This window comes from Hermetia illucens, chromosome 3 (assembly GCF_905115235.1).
Source record: "Hermetia illucens chromosome 3, iHerIll2.2.curated.20191125, whole genome shotgun sequence".
Classification (NCBI taxonomy): Eukaryota; Metazoa; Arthropoda; class Insecta; order Diptera; family Stratiomyidae; genus Hermetia; species Hermetia illucens.
In genome coordinates, this window is record NC_051851.1 from 35,031,316 (window position 1) to 35,047,715 (window position 16,400).

At 44.3% G+C, this 16,400-nt stretch overlaps 1 protein-coding gene across 2 annotated transcripts; it reads left to right on the forward strand.

Annotated features, from left to right (window-relative positions):
• Window positions 1–1,233: 1,233 nt before the first annotated feature.
• LOC119651974 lies at window positions 1,234–16,348 on the forward strand. 2 transcript variants are annotated; one of them, XM_038055878.1, is made up of 10 exons: window positions 1,234–1,348; window positions 1,414–1,628; window positions 8,003–8,156; window positions 8,218–8,453; window positions 8,516–8,642; window positions 8,696–8,876; window positions 8,938–9,150; window positions 15,254–15,626; window positions 15,684–15,815; window positions 16,011–16,348. In XM_038055878.1, the coding sequence occupies exons 1-10, from the start codon at window positions 1,297–1,299 to the stop codon at window positions 16,281–16,283; spliced, it is 1,956 nt and encodes a 651-aa protein (XP_037911806.1). In that variant the 5' UTR covers window positions 1,234–1,296; the 3' UTR covers window positions 16,284–16,348. The 2 variants fall into 2 exon arrangements, with proteins under 2 accessions (XP_037911806.1, XP_037911807.1); XM_038055879.1 differs by having other exon boundaries at window positions 16,064–16,223.
• Window positions 16,349–16,400: the final 52 nt, after the last annotated feature.

A 16,400-nucleotide genomic window follows, 5' to 3' on the forward strand; every position in this document is an offset into this window, starting at 1 on the left:
TCACCACGTGGAGGTGGAGATAGGGTTTGGTAGTAGAGCTGTTGGTGTTGGTTCAGCAGGCATTTCCCAGGTTTTATGCTCTATCGTGGGTACCGATCCACGTTTCGCCCTGGGACCTACACTACCCTTTGCGTTGCAAAATTGCTTCACCCATTAACGCAACCTGGATAAAGGTGCGTTCAGAAGCTGGTGTTTTTTGTGATGGACGTATCAACGATCGTCTCAAATCTAAAATTTACCGCAGTTTCGTCCGCCTTGTAAGCCTCTATGGTTCTGAATGTCGGCCGACCATAAAAGATAATAAACGGCGTCTTGTGGTAACGGAGACGAAGATGTTCCGCTGGACTAGTGACGTGGCACGCTACGATCACATCCGATGTGAGGATATCCGCGATCGATATGGGGTTCCACCGATCGTGGGAAAACTGCGAGAGAGGCGTTTTCGATGGTATGGTCACGTAATTCGCGCTAACGAGAATTCACTTGCCAAGATTGGTCTGAAGCCGACAATAAGCTAACAAGCTACCAACCTTGATTCGCTAGATGGGGATTTAAAAGCCTCGCAATTGCATCCAGATCAGGCATTCGATAAAACAAATTAGCAAAACCGATCACGACGAGCCGACTCCACTTGTGAACGAAACAAAGACTGAAGATAAAGAAGACGATCTTCTGGCGATCACGACACACAATCTCTAAAAAAAGAGGAAACACCAATCCTTGCATAGTGTAGTGATTGTGAAAAGTGCTGCTGGAACCACACATTAATCCAATCTAAAATTGGTCGAGCGAAGACACCGAGGAATAAATTACCACATCGAAAAGTCTTTTTTGGCGGCTATCTGGTTAGATGCTCCTGCAGATCGCTATTGTTTTTGTTACTCTTGACCGCGAATTTCCCAAAATAACTTTTCAGCTCTAGCACATGTTGAAAGTAGTTTTGGCGGTAGAGATGATAAGTAAGTTACATGTAACCCCCTCCACAGCCCATATTTGGGTCAGGCCTAACTCGTCTACAATTTATTCTGTAAATGGGAAATTGAACACAAATATTGAAGGCTCCTTTCGCAAAATTCTATTTGGAATTTACATCGTTTACAATATGTTTACTGACAACAAACTATCTACAATTCATCATGTTTTTCAAAAAACAAAGGAAGTGCTTCCACATGAAACCGACCGTTTTCTTCCAATTACGGGCACGCAACCTACACACTTCACTACGAGAGTCCTTCCCTATAAAACCCGGTTAACTTTGCAACATTATTGCTGGGACTTTCCCAGCTTGTTCTCGAAATGTTGGCAAATGAAAGTGTGAATTTCGTGCGATGTCTGATTTCATTGATAAGTAAGAGCCTGAGTTGTTAATGACACTGCGATTCGGAGTGAAATTATTGATTTTTAAAATTATAGTTCAAAGGCACTTCGCCGCTCTCCACACGGTGCTGATTGTCTATAACTCCGCAAATATGACTCGGCTGCAATTAAGCTACTTGGATGGTGTCACGGAAGGAATCGCCAAGTTGGTGCAGGATAATAAGATAATTTACACTTGGATGGATGTTGCGGAATTGGATGCGGAAGATTTTGATAATTCTATATACAATAATGCAGATATTGGAACTCAGGTACTGACATAATGGGGTTATTCCAGAATTGCTGTGTAAAAGTATTGTTAAATCCTATTTGATATTTATTTGTCCATCTCTTTGTTTTATCTAGGTAAAGAAGATCTCAGATTGTTAGCTTTCAATTCCCTACAATTACCTCGTCTTTATATTTCTACTTCGCTTGTGAAACTTTACCCTACCATGAAACTGGATCCGCTCTACTAATGCTCACCGCGTCCCAATTTCTTCCCTTATTTCAACGATAGTGTAGCAGGCAACATTTTTCTTCAGTGCTGATAGTAAAAATCTCTTCGGCCTTCCAATTCACTAGATCTTTTTTGGCCATCTTTCACAAGATGGTCGTGAAAGCATTATTATCACTGGAAATCTCCAAACATCCAACCCTACTCCTGGTGCCTCCAACAAGTTGCCCTCTCTAAGTGGCCCCAAGTAGATCGAATCTAGCTTACTTGGCTGTCCCAAAAAAGCACCTTTTCCCCCATTTACAGACTCACAGGGTTCATTCATTCATCATCATCATTCTTGGATCGTCCTAGATTCTCCCTCGCTATCTTAAACGACATCTGAACCTTTCTACGCAATCATTGGTATTTCAACCCGTCATTGTAGACAGTCCCAGGCTCACTTGTTAGGCGACTAGGAATGTCTGACAGCTTCTATCCCGAATACGGAGTATTCTTATATGCGAAAGCTGCTGTCCACAAAGACTTATCCCGAGCCCGTCGCTTATCGCCCCCAAAGCAACGCAGATATGTAATTCAATAGGGTGGAATCCTCTCTTTCCAGAAAGTTAATCTGTAGATAGTACACGGTTATCTGCAAATCGACGTAAGAGGAACTTGCAAAGTGATTTAAACACCTCTCCTGAGAAATTAACATCATGGGCAAACTAGATAGTAACCGAGAGAGAGAGGCGGTATCATCAACCACACCACGCCGCACTGCAGGCAACAATTTCAGTACTCGCCGAAGCACTCTTCTTCACCGTCCAGCAAAGGTTTCCGCTGCGGTTTGGGACGAATTCCTTTGCATAGACCAAGTATTCTATCTCAAATCAATGATGAGATTGCATCTCGGCAGGGTGCTGGTATGACGCTATTGCAACTACAATCATTTCTGTATTGTGGTGCAGTTGCGGCTATCAGATTGCACGGTCAGAAGATTCGCTTTCGTGTTATTGGTTTGAGTGATCAAAGAGCTCCACCATGGAAAATTCGTCTGGAACGTCGGCGGGACTCACTAAGGCATGACATTGCCAGACTGATACAGATCAGCACTGACAACGCCAGCAGACGGATGAGAAATAAAGTGCAGAGGGTTTACCGGAACTATGCCATCCCCAGTGAAACACCCGTAGTTGAAATTCTGGACACACTAAAGCAGAAACTTTCTATCATATGCAGTCGGTTACGACGGTATGGCGAAAGTCATTCCAGACGTGCCCAGAATGCAACATTCGCGAGGAACCAGCGGAGCTTTTTCTTTTCAACGAATCCCAACACAGCATCCAGACAGTACAGTTTTCGGTGACGGAAGCGAAAGAGTATTGGAGTGGATTATCGCCAAAGGCACCCACCATGCCAATACGCCTGGCATGAATTTTGCGGATGTAACCGAAGAGGAGTTCGATGAGCCATAAACAGCTTGAAGAACTGGAGGGGCCCAGGTCTGGATCGGGTGCAGAATTTCTGGTATAAGAAATTTACCAGCGTAGACAGTCGATTGGCACGCAGTATAAATGAGGTCATAAGTCGAACGGAGGAATTTCCACCCTTCCTAACTGCCGGGATTACCTTCCTTATCCCTAAGAAGGGCACGCTGCAGGGTCCCGCAGACACAAGACCGATTACTTGCTTACCAACCCTCTACAAATTCATAACGTTCATTATTAGTGGAAGGGTCAATGCGCACCTCCAGACCAACAACACTCTGTCCGAGAAGCAGAATGGCCAAAGGGTTGCAAAGAGCAACTCATTATCGATTTGTTAGTTGTGGGATAAGCAACTAAAGGCCAATGAAATCTCTTTAGTTACTATATCGATTATGCCAAGGCATTTGATAGCGTCCGGCATACCTGGTTAAGCGATGTCCTACATCTGTATCGCATTGATCCGAAACTAATAAAGTTTTCGGCGACAACCATAGAAAAGTGGCATACCACCTTATCAGTGCGTGCATTTGTGGGTGCTAATACCTCACAGCCCATTCGTATACGGAGGGGCATCTTCCAGAGGGATTCGTTGAGTCCCATTTGGTTTTGTAAGACACTGAACCCCCTTTTTGGCTACTTATTGATGCTAGAGGACGTGGTTTTGCAATTAAATATGATCTACATGGTAAGTGCGAACTGACACACTTGATGTACTTAGATGACATCAAGCTGTATGCTGATACTGGCGACCATCTTAGAAGTCTGTTACGAATAGTAGAAATGTTCAACCGTGATATTCGGGTGGAGTTTGGATTAAACAAGTGTCGAATCCAAGCCATCCGCAAAGGTCATCACAAGCCGCTTGCCGGACATAGCATTGGTGACCTCCACATCCAACCTATAACCGAGGCAGACTTCTACAAGTACCTAGAAATTCTGCAAGCAACCCACGCTCGAGTTGGTGATCTGAAGGATGCTCCGCTGTCCGAATTCCTGCGACGTGTAAAGCTGGTACTGAAATCGCATCTCTCCAGGAAGAATAAAATAAGCGAATTGAATGTATTCGCTATCCCTTCACTGGCTTATACATTAGGAATATTGCCGTGGACGAAGACCGATCTGGAAAATGTCCAGCGGCGGATATGGGCAACTATGTCGTCCGTCCAGTCATTCTCTATGGTTCTGAGTGTTGGCCGACTATAAAAGACAATGAACGGCGTCTTGCGGTAATGGAGACGAAGATACTACGTTGGACTAGTGGCGCCACACGTTTAAATCACATTCGAAATGAGGATATCCGCGATCGTTATGGGGTTGCACCGATCGTGGAAAAGTTGCGAGAGAGGCGTCTTCAATGGTGTGGTCACGCAATTCGCGCAAACGAGAATTCACTTGCCAAGACTGGTCTGAACATCGAGGTCGATGGTAAACGGTCAAAAGGCAGACCTAAACAACGGTGGCTTGATACGCTAGATGGGGATTTGAAAGCCTCGAGATTGCACCCAGATCAGGCATTCGATAGAGCCAAATGGCTAAGCCGATCACGACGAGCCGACCCCGCTTGTGAACGGGACAAAGGCTGACGAAAAAGAAGAAGATATCCAAATTCCGAATGCATTATCCAAAGTCTGCCGTGGACCGGATGAACCTGCCTCGTGACATCGGAGGTGGGGGCGTGGTTGACATGACGGTACAAAATCATCGCCAAATCGACTCGCTGCGCGCTTATTTTTACAGCAAAGAGCAAGCGAATCACTTGCATGCGGCTGTCTGTAAAGCAGACTGTGGGCTAACTGCACTTAACTCGATCGATCTTTCAATCCTCTGAGTGGGATGAAGTCGGACCAAGAGTGGATCGATGAATGGAAATCGAAGACAATGCACGGTAAACACGTGAATTGTCTTTGGCAGTCATTTGTCAATTTGCATTTGGCAAACAGATGGCTATGTGCTGGGGAGCTCTTTGCTGAGACGGAGGAGTTCAAGTGTGCCGTTGAGGACGGCGTGGTCGCCACCCGAGCTTACAAAAAGCTCATCATGAAAGAACGGGTGGAGAACGACCAGTGCAGAATGTGTGATTCGGCATTAGAGACGTAAAAGGATGTAACTCACTGTATGCGTGAGCGTTCAGAGTTCCAACCTTTCCACCAAATTTCCTTCCTTATCCGCCTTTCCGGTCAGAATTGGTTGCTCCTTTTATACTCCTTTTTTTAATTTGAGCGCGCATTTCTTGCCCTGCCTGCCTACCTTTTTCCTTTGTCATGGCATTTTTCTCGTCCGATAGCTTGCAATAAACAACGCCAATAGCTTTACCATATTCCCAATAACTCGATGCACATGTATGTTCAAAAACCTTTTGATTTTTTACAGCTCAATTATTTTCCGTTTGAGCATAATGGAGCAAACTTTACTCCTTAATCCGACTTTGTGCTGTGAATATATGTTTTTTCCTCGCTACATTTACGGGTTTCCTATGAACTTTTCCCGACTTGCTTGCTTCATAGCCAACTCCATCGGAGGAGATCATTGATCATCAGATTTCCCGGCTGCTCCTGAATGAGTCTAACCCTAACTCCTGCGAAATCGGCAACGAGACGTGAGCCGATAACTCTCTCGTCTTTGGTTCCTCTGCTACAAATGCGACATCTAGAATCCCATTTATCCTCTCCTCTACATTCATACAGATGGTGGATGGAAAGAAGAATTTGCTATAGATGCAGAGAGAGGTTCAGAGCATAGTGGTCGGAGTGCCAAAGGGAAGTAGCTAGTGATACATGCTGAGAGATTGGACGAGATTATAAAGTCGTCTAAGAAGGAAGACCCACGAGGAAAGGATGGTACAACAGCGTTAATGATGTTCGTGCTGTGCGGTTTTCCTTGTTAACTGAGTCGCCCCAAGTTACGTGCCGATTCCCAATGTTTGGACGGAATGGGAGTGAGGTAGCGACCTGTGCCGCCCGGGAAGTATAGAGAGCCGGTTAGGACTCGGAGGAGGCCTCCGCCCCTGACAGGTAGTTTGACCACTGCTAACAGGCTGTTTGATATAAGTGCAGCCGGTGAGATAGTATTTGCCTTTAGTCCCGATCTGACTGGAATGGCTGTGCCTCTGCCCGCTTCATTGCAGGAAGTAACCAGGACCATGTAGTTTTACGTTGGCGGCTTCCCCCAGTCTGGTTTCGTTTAGAAGAGCCGGACTGCCAGACTGATCGATTTCCACTAGGAGCTTGGGAGAGCGAAGCGTTTGTCGTTTGATATGAGAGAATTAGCGTTGGGTGTGAGCACCTTCATTTTGGTTGTCTAGCAATTTAAAGACAAATTGTAAGTACGCTTCGGGTTTGTCTTCAGACGGGAGAAGGAGATAGTTGTAGTAGGAGGCAGAGATTGTGTTGGGTCTTAATTGGCCCCTAGCCACTGCTGCGAAAGAGGGGATAAGTGAGTAAGGTGTGATCCGGTTGAAATGAGGCATACAGCAAAGCATAGAGTCACGGACAGCAGAGAAGCTGTCGAGAGAGGGGGGAAAGAACGGAGCTGGGCGAGAGTGTGGGATGCTTTTAGCTCTCTCTTTACGTAGGATTAATCCCAGCCTACGGGCATGTGGGCCTATGCACATGTGGGGTCGTATCCGCAGTTTCAGGAAACATGACCAAGTTGTTGACAGTTAAAACTTTGGGTAACATTCCCTTTTCTGGGTTTCTCCCAGCTAATCCCTTGATGAAGTAGAGTATTTTGTTTAGCATTTGTGGCATCTGTCTCGGAATTGGGAGAAAGAGGCTTTAGTTGGTCGTCGTTGGCCTGTGACGACGGGGTGGAAAGCATTGATACGCGGATCGGCGTAACCTATGTTAACTCCTTGATTTCCGATGCCATGTCTTCGGAAGTGAATTCGGGAGGGCAGATTCCTCTGAGAATGAGGCTTGGATTCCTCTCCTCCTTCAGGGTGAAGGAATGACCTTCCAGTTTGGTGATCTTTATTAGGGGGAGGAGTTTTTTATGGATATTGGGACGAATGAGATGGACTTCAAACCTCGTGTCGTTTCGTTTGTTTTCGCGTGGAAACAGACTTACTTGAGGCAAGTTTGAATTCGTCTTGAAATCCTTGCATGTAATTGACAGGGGGTGCCGAGCGTCTGGCTGGTCCCCTGGAGGGAAGCTCTAGTCCTCGTCGATGACTCCCTTGAAGCATATTAAAGCGCTTCATTCAAGGTCATACCGGTACACCACAGTACACTGCAGGAGGTAATATGGTCAGCATTGCGCTCTTCCGTGATTATTACCCTGATTTGATTGAGGTACTCTTTCACAGCTGAGTCGACTGTTGCGATTTGAACCGCAACCTTCCGCTACGAGAGCCTAGTGACACGCGGTTAGAATAAGGGTTGGAAATTATGACCACTACTATGGCCATGTTGATTTGTAAAAGGGTTCCCCTTCCCTTCCAACCTCCCTATTTTAATGCATTGCTGCATGGCTTGGATTATGATAACTCTCAAATAAAAGTGGAATTAAAAACAAAAAAAATATAAAATAGCCAATTTGCTCTGCAAGAGGTAAACACTTTCAGATACCAACGCTTCAAAAGGAGTCAAACAGATATTAAAACGTAATATATAGTTTAAAACTGTGTTGTCACAACGGTTATCATGTTCCAAGGTTCGCAATATCAATTAAGAAAATATAAGCTTTTATTACCCGACAATGATGCAATTCTGCTATCCATCAGGGATACATTTGCTTGCTCCCCAACACTACAGCTTTCATTTCGGCCAAATACAATGCAACTCAGCGTAGCATGCTTCGGCAGAACGACAGGGTTATTTTAATGCTGACGGAAAATGAGTCCCCACATGTTGTTCTGAGTAGCCCCCATTTATCCCGTAAGTACGTAATTAAACTTTTACATGACCTGACCCTCTTACAGAATATATTCCTTTCTAGTATATCCGCGACATTTATTAATTGTACCCCGAAATAGTACTCACTTGGAGTTTTGGACACAACAGTACAATGGGATCGGAGGAAACTATCAGGCTACACTCCTGGCCACCTTTAAAACTAATGACTCGTCTTTAAACCTGGAATCACTTCTTCCAGACAAGCTGAAGGACTTGAAAGGGAAACATCTGAAAGTTTCTTCCATCACATACTTGCCCTACACAATAAGTTATCCTGCAGTAAGTCAAAGGGAATTAGCAACGTTTCCCGAAATGCTTACATGTTTGTAATTGTTTCTAAGGGAAATGGTACAGGAATGGTTGAAGGACTAAATACAAATGGAAAAACTGTTTTTTATGAAGGCACGGAAGGCTTGCTTGTTAGGGAGTTTTGCAAAGTCAGGAACTGTACGCTGAAAGTTAAACCGCGTAAGTTGCTCCTGGCGTATGAATTAATTTTCAAGTAGTTCGTTTTATTGCAGATGGACCCGACGGTTGGGGCGGCATATATGAGAATGGAAGTTCCGACGGTTTAATCGGATCGGTTTATACCATGGAGACTGAATTCGGAATAGGATGCATTTACAATTGGTACAGCGAGGAACTTGATGTTTCTCGGACTATATATAAGTCGGCCGTTACCCTCCTTGTACCTGCTCCATCGTTAGTTGTCGTATGAATCGGCGGAATGTTGAATATTTCATTACAAAGAAACTTATTCTAGCCTTCTGCCACCATACTTAACTCCAGTTCTGCCATTTTCATCAACTATCTGGATTATTGTCATAATAAGCATAATAATCACTTCAATGGCTTTCCACTTGTTAAATGTGTTCGGAATCCGAGATCCATTCAAAGCTTACAAAAAAAGGAGTTTCGTATTTTCAACATTGGGAATTGTTGCTATATTTTTCCAGCAATCATTTTTGAAAGGAAGGTGAGTAAATTGAAACTGGTCGGAAACCAGAAGCTAGAAGCTCCAAATATGAAAGGTGAGAAATTCAAGCGCATGACTGTCCCATTATCCTTGAGAGTACTCTATTATGAAGGACCTTCTCACGTTATATCTACTATATAAACTAAGAAACCTAAAAGAAATCTTAAATTGAAATAAAATTAATTAAAAATACCCCCAAGCGCACCGTCATCTAAGTATTGTAAAATTCAACCTCGATGATCAAATATGACCTACTATTTCTTTTAGTCGCCCCCTTTGGGTCTTGGGCACTAACCTGGAACCGTTCCATACATTACCTCAGGTAGGCCTGTTCAGTGCAAGAACACAACCCCGTGGTTCAGGGAGCGTCAGCTACCCTGATACCTTTCCTATCCACCTCCTATTTATCATCTTAAGAATGCCTTAAGTATAACGTCCCTTTCTACTCCGCGTCCCCTCTTCTGCAGTATGGCCTCAATTATGGTGTTCGAAGAGATTTGACACTCTTCCGTCGACAGGCAAACGCGATATCACTTCCACCTCGCAGACCTCGCAGTAAATGCAACCAGACAGTGGTTTCTCGCTTGTGTGCAGATAAAATTGTACAATATGTCGGCTGGATTAGGCAATAGTCAAACTAACCGTGCTTTCGATGGAATCACCGCCGTACGTCTTCCATGAGGTGCGCGGTCCATCTACTGCTCGATTCTTTTTCCTTGGATTACTGTCATGCGCTGACAGTGCAGGTTCTCTCTTCACTAATGACAGGTTTCGTATTTCACTCATCTTTTTTGAGAGGGTTGAAGGTTCTCCCCGTACGTAGAGCTGGCAGCAAACTTTTGGCGAACGGCTACAAGCAGGCCAAGCAGAGCAAAAGGCAAGACCTGCGACCAAGACGATTTCGTGCGAGCCTCACAAAAGGCCTATAATGTCGAGGTATATGATAAGGAAGCGTTCTGTCAACTTAGGGAATACACCTACTTCGTTCCTAGCATGCCTAGTGACCTTACACTTTCGCTATGCGATGCCCAAGAATTCGTGTCCTAGTTCATAAACGGCCAGAAATATTTGCTGGAGACTAGCTACCTCGTTACCCGGACGCCAGGGTGCCCAAGATAGTGTATCGAGCGAAACACTTCCTTACGACCGGAATATATGGCCTAGGTCCTTTTTCAGAAATCTTGCGGTAGATAGAGGAATGCGAGCCGAAGATAGGGAACTCCTTGAACTTGTATGTGGAGTCCGATTGCAGGCTTCTGGGCCATAAAAATCCACTGCGGCTGGGATGTAGATCTCGGTGATCCGGGACAAAGTGTCAGCGACTAGGTTGTCTTTACCGGACACTTGTTGAATGTCCGATGTGAACTGACTCATGTAAACTAAATTACGAAGTTGGCTAGGGAACACTTTGTCGGGGTTTTTGCCGAAAAGCAAAAGTCAAAGGCTTATGGGGCGTGGACATGGTGAATGGCATACCTTGGCTAACAATTCACGAACAGTATGGGCTGTAATTTCGTTGAGCAAGACTCAACTGTGTTGAGGAGAAACCCAACGGTTGCCAACTTTGATTTACCCTCTGGTGAAGAGCAGCGCCTACTGCGATGTCTGAGCCATCGACGAACACGACTAGGGGTGCATCCTGTTGAGGGGACACCCAAAGTGTAGCGTTTACTAGCTTTTGCGTGGTGGTTCTGGAGACCACACAACCTCCCGCGAAAGGCGTTAAGTAATGCGTGAGCGGCTTTGGACAAGAAACAACGGTAGACATTTACCATGAACAAAAACCTTCAGAACTTTTACCGTCTTTGGCAGAGGGGTAGGGTTGAATGTCATCAGGGGTGATGGAATGACCTTGAAAATTCACCTGCTTCTGGAGAAATTTGCATTTGAAATTTTCCTTACTAAGAGTGTCAGTCTTGTCTGTTTGTGTGCCGTGTAGCGAATCTGCTCGAAGATGCTCATCTTCGTGTCTATCATGATACTAAGATATTTCAACACCGGATTCGACTAAACCATGGTTTCACCAACGTGAATAGAAAAGCTGTGGGAATCCTCTCCTTGGCCGGGACAACCACTTCGGACTCGCCACGTTAAAATGCATGCGGCAATTGACCAGACTACTATATAAAGCGCTCCAAAGTGCGAGCCAAAGACAGATCCCTGAGCCGACCCCTATGTGACCTTCATTTTACACTGCCCTTCCCGGATCTCGTAGAATTGGGGCTTCTCCTTTAAATAGTCCCTCAATATCCGCAAATGATAGCCTGAAATTTGAAAAAATTTTCCAGCGCTTCAAGCATGTGGCATCACCTCGCAGAATTGAAAACGTCTTTTACATCGACCATCACAAGGAGCACCACTCGTAAACAAGGGTGGCTGTATGCCTTATTTAATTTCACCGATTGAACCAGGTCTTCAACCGCATCAATTGTGGATTGTGTCACTCTAAAAAGACATTGTCTTGGTGAGTAATTTCCCACTGAACATATTGCGTCAGTCAACATTGGCTTGATAAGCTCTTCAAGCATTTTCCCCCCTGTGTCCAACATACTGAGAAGACGATTCGCCGACGACGCTTTGGGGTCATATTTGCCCTTGCTTATCAGCACAAACCTGGCATCCAAATTACGTTGAATAACAAGACCGGCCTATACTTGGATACAAGTTTCAGCACTCTGCTTTTGTGTCACAGAAGAGTGGGCATTCTTCAATACTCCCCCCATCATCGACAGCGATAGTTCCAATGGGATGGTCAGGAAAAAGTGTCTACACGATTTCTTCCATCTTCACTGCTTCCATCAAACAAGGTGCTCGATTGTCACTGAGTTTTTGGTAACCAGGTTGTACCCCAGGCCCTATGAGTCCCTATTAGCGTCGCTGAGTAGCTCATGCCAGCAGCGTACTTTTTACCTGATAATTTTCGTGGTGGATTTCCTTTTCACTTCACAGGTAACTTGACGTAGCATAGCCCCCTTTCGTGGGCCGATGCATTGCAAGCAGCGGTGACAAGATTGATTGTTGAATGCACTAGCGGTTCAGTCGCAGTTCTTCTGTCTGCATCCGGGTGTTGTGGTTCATTTGCCCCTATTGACAAAGCTTCGGCAAAAAGAAGAAAATATTTTGTTGAACACTGGCCATAAAATCTTCCAGTACCCTCCATCGTTGCACCACTAAACCGATTTTGATAAGGTTTTGTTTTACACAAAACCTTAAAAAACGATAGGAGAACCTTTTCACAAATCTTCCTCAATTTGGATGGTCTAGACGACTGTATATCGACGAAATTATGGGTGATATGTTTTGATTTTGTTGCTAAGGCTTAGACCTCATAAGAAACATCCATGTGATTTTCTCGAATTTTTCCATATGCGAAACGTCGAAAAGCCAACCGAAACAAAGATGACTTGATGCATTGAATGGTTATTTGAAGGCCCAATGAGACGAGCTGACTGCGCTTCTGAACGGGTCAAAAGCTGAAGAGGAGGAAGAAGTGCACTTATCGATTAAGCTGATATCCGATAGTGGTTTAGAAATGTTTCACATTTCTAGTTTCAGCCTAGCATCTGGTATTCAGTATTCTCCCAGATGCATTATGCATGCACATGTGCCGAAATTCATCCCAGAATATGTACACATGAAGATTGCATCACTCTCCTGACAGATTCTGAATACAGTGTTCGTAGATATTCCTACCGTTTCCCCGATCATTATTTAGTCTGCGTTGACCGATGAGTATCAAAAGTGGTCTTTATTCCGAAAGCGGGTAAAAAGGATCCTTTTCACTCTAAATCTTTCTGACCAATTTGCCTAACATCGTTCGTACTTAAAACGGTGGAGAAGGTCATAGACAACTATATTAGAACTAACGTTCTAAAGCGTAATCCCCTACATCACTGTCAGCACGCTTACCGGGCAGGACGGTCAAATGAAACTGCTCTGTATCAGCCGACAGAGGTACTACGGGATGCCATAGAAACAAAAGAAATTGCACTGTGCGCGCTTTTGGATATCGAAGGAGCATTCGACAACACATCGCACATAGAGATACAGGATGCCCTGAGCCGCAAAGGAGCGGGAAACACCCTGGCACTCTGGATGGGCAAAATGCTAGAAAGCAGGCAAATAGAGGTACCGACAGGTACAAATTCTATTATCATGAACACCACTCAACGCTGTCCAGAGGGTGGAGTACTATCGCCGCTGATATGGAGTATGGTAGTGGATGAACTCCTGGACGTGTTAATAAGTACTATGATAGAATACAAGTCCAGGGTTACGCGTTGTATTAATCTGTAGAGGCAAATATGAAGATACCCAATGTGATAGATCCAAACTGAACTAATGGTTACTAGTGCCTCGTGCAGGAAGGTGGAACTGCGGATCAACCCAACCAAAACCACCATAGTACCATTCACTAGGAGGCGTAAGCTGGATCACCTGAGAGCCATAACATTACATGATATTGATGTAAACGAGAAACAGAGGTCAAATATTTGGGAATTACGCTAGACCAAAAATTACTCTGGAAGACACATGTCGGTAACACTTGTCGGAAAGCCACGAGGGCTCTGATGACTTGCAGATCCATAGCAGGAAAAAAATGGGGTTGCAGCCCGAAGATACTACTTTGGATATATACTGCAATAGTAAGGCCAATGATTACCTATGGAGCGGTAATCTGGGCAGAAAAAACCGAACTCAGCACACAAGTCAGGGAATTACATAAGCTGGCTTGGGTGTGTATCAGTGGGGCAAAGAGGACTTGTCCAACGGCATCCCTGGAGGTCCTTCTGGGATTAACCCCTCTCCATCTGCACATACAGATGCAGGCAAGGAGATCAATATTCAGGATGGCCGGTAGTATGAGTGAGGCGGGGAGCTGCCTAAATCGAAGGAAGATTGGTATTCTTTCTAGGCGGTATCCCGAATTCCTGATGCCAAGGGATAACATGACAACGAGGTTTCACTTCGATAAGAAGTTTGAAACACGTTGGAGTAACAAGGCAAACTGGGAGAGCGTGGCTGCGACATACGGCTTAAACCAACAACTGATTACTTGGTACACTGACGGATCCCTCACAGCAGAGGGAGCGGGTGCCGGTGTCATTGGTCCAAGGAAAATGTACTTTGAGCCAATGGGCAGGTACACTAGCATATTCCAGGCGGAAATATACGCCATAGACAAATATGCCTCCTTTAATCTGCAAAGGCACTACAGGGGGCAGAACATAGCTATTCTCACCGATAGCCAAGCAGCGGCCAAGGCACTTAGGTCCAACCAGGTGAACTCTAAACTGATATGGGAATGCCTTGAGAGACTGAATACACTCGGCTCGTCCAACAAGGTCTGGATACTTTGTGTTCTAGGCCATGCTGGGTTGGAAGGCAACGAGACAGCGGACGAACTAGCTAAGAAAGGAGCAGGGACGCCTTTACACGGGCCAGAACCCTTCTGTGGAATCGGAAACCGTTTCATGGCTATGAATCTAAGAAATGAAGAGGAACGGTTGAGGAAACTATACTGGGCGGGCCTACCAGGGATGGAGCAGTCCAGGGTGCTTATTGGGGGATACGAACCCATGTGCACAAAGGATTGCTTAAACCTCACCAAAAAGAACCTGCGAATCATAGTGGGAATTCTCACTGGTCATTGTCGGCTGAACTATGACCTAGAAAAGCTAGGGATATCTACGAACACTGCATACAGGTTTTGTGAAGAGGAGGATGAAACCTCTATACAAGTTCTGGGACAGTGTCCGGCACTTGTGCAAAGTAGGTCGAGACATCTGGGAGAACACTTAATACCAGATGCAAAGCTGAAAGATCTGGAAGTAGGGAACATACTAAAGTTCCTAACGGGTATAGGCCTGCTTGAGATACTGTGATCAATAGGTATACTATAACCAGTAAAAGGGACACAATATTTCTTCAAGGACGCGGTGCGACTTTCCCTTAACGGAATAATAATAATAATATGTCCTTTCCTTATTGCTCTTTAAACTTCCAAACATAGTTACATTCTAGAGCTCACAAACCGACTCGCTGAACCTGAATTAAATAAGTTTGGCTATGAAAATCGCGGGAACTACAAGTTTATTTTTAGATTTTTCAATAGATTTACCCGGCCATACATCATTTGCCTGCTCTTTGCCTCGATGATCCTTGAAATAACGTATACATCAAGATTTAAAGCGCAGATGACAATTCCACAATATACAGGACTAATTGACTCTTCCTTGCAATTCGTCGAAAGTAACTTAAAGTGGAGTGCTCCGGCCAATGCATGGATTCTCACCATAGCTGAATCACAAATTCCTTTTGAGCATACTTTGGTTAACAACTTCGAAATCAAATCTTATTCAGAAATGCGTAACTTAACCTTTAGTAGAAAGTATGGCTTCGGTGTTGAACGCCTCAGCAGCGGTCTCTACTCATTCGGACCGTACATTCAAGAAGATGCTTTGGACTACTTACATGTAACTTTGCAATTTTATCTATAAAAGTATGAATGTGTTAATTACAACCAATTCTAGGTCATCAACGATAACTTGTTTTTCGACTATACCAGAGCAATTTCGATCAGAGGATGGCCCTTAATGCCTAGTTTCGATGAACTGGTTTCACACGCTTTTGAACATGGCCTCCTATATGCTTGGGAAAGAAAGGTACATATATTAGATTAATTCATGTATCTATTGACTTGACAACTAAGAAGAAGTGTTAAAGGACTGAAAGATATGGAATGGCATTGGAAATCTATTTACACATCTGGCGTCCTACAAAAATGAATGAGAACTCCGCTTCTTAGTTGTCAACCCAATACGTAGCAAGAGCTAAACAATCTTTAACAATTTCTCCAGTTTGTACGAAAATATTTAGATCCCTCTACAGAGGAGAGGCTCCTGCTTTATAGAAATGGACTCCGCAATCGCTTTCTGAAATCTGAACCTACCGTTCTGAACGAAAAGCATGTTTCCGGCTTATTTTTTCTACTACTGCTGGGCTATGTACTGGGGCTCACGTGTTTCGTTTGCGAATTAATTATATTCAACTGCAAAAACACTAGCAAACATTTTTCAGCAACAAAATCTAAAAAGAAAAAACCTACCAATTACTTCAATCGTAGTTATTAAATTATCATCAGCGCAGCGCTCATAAGAGCTTGTAAGTATATGCATACCCTGCACCTTGAAATTAATAAATCGATTGAATTGTGACTACCAATTATAAGTAGATTCTTTATATAAGGT

What these genes read in the sequence shown, in the direction of transcription:
- LOC119651974 (XM_038055878.1), top strand. Translation starts at nt 1,297, where the DNA reads ATGTTGGCAAATGAAAGTGTGAATTTCGTGCGATGTCTGATTTCATTG. An exon ending in ATGTCTGATTTCATTGATAA is followed by an intron (nt 1,349 to 1,413) that starts GTAAGAGCCTGA and finishes TTAAAATTATAG; the next exon opens with TTCAAAGGCACTTCGCCGCT. An exon ending in CAATCATTTTTGAAAGGAAG is followed by an intron (nt 9,151 to 15,253) that starts GTGAGTAAATTG and finishes GTTTATTTTTAG; the next exon opens with ATTTTTCAATAGATTTACCC.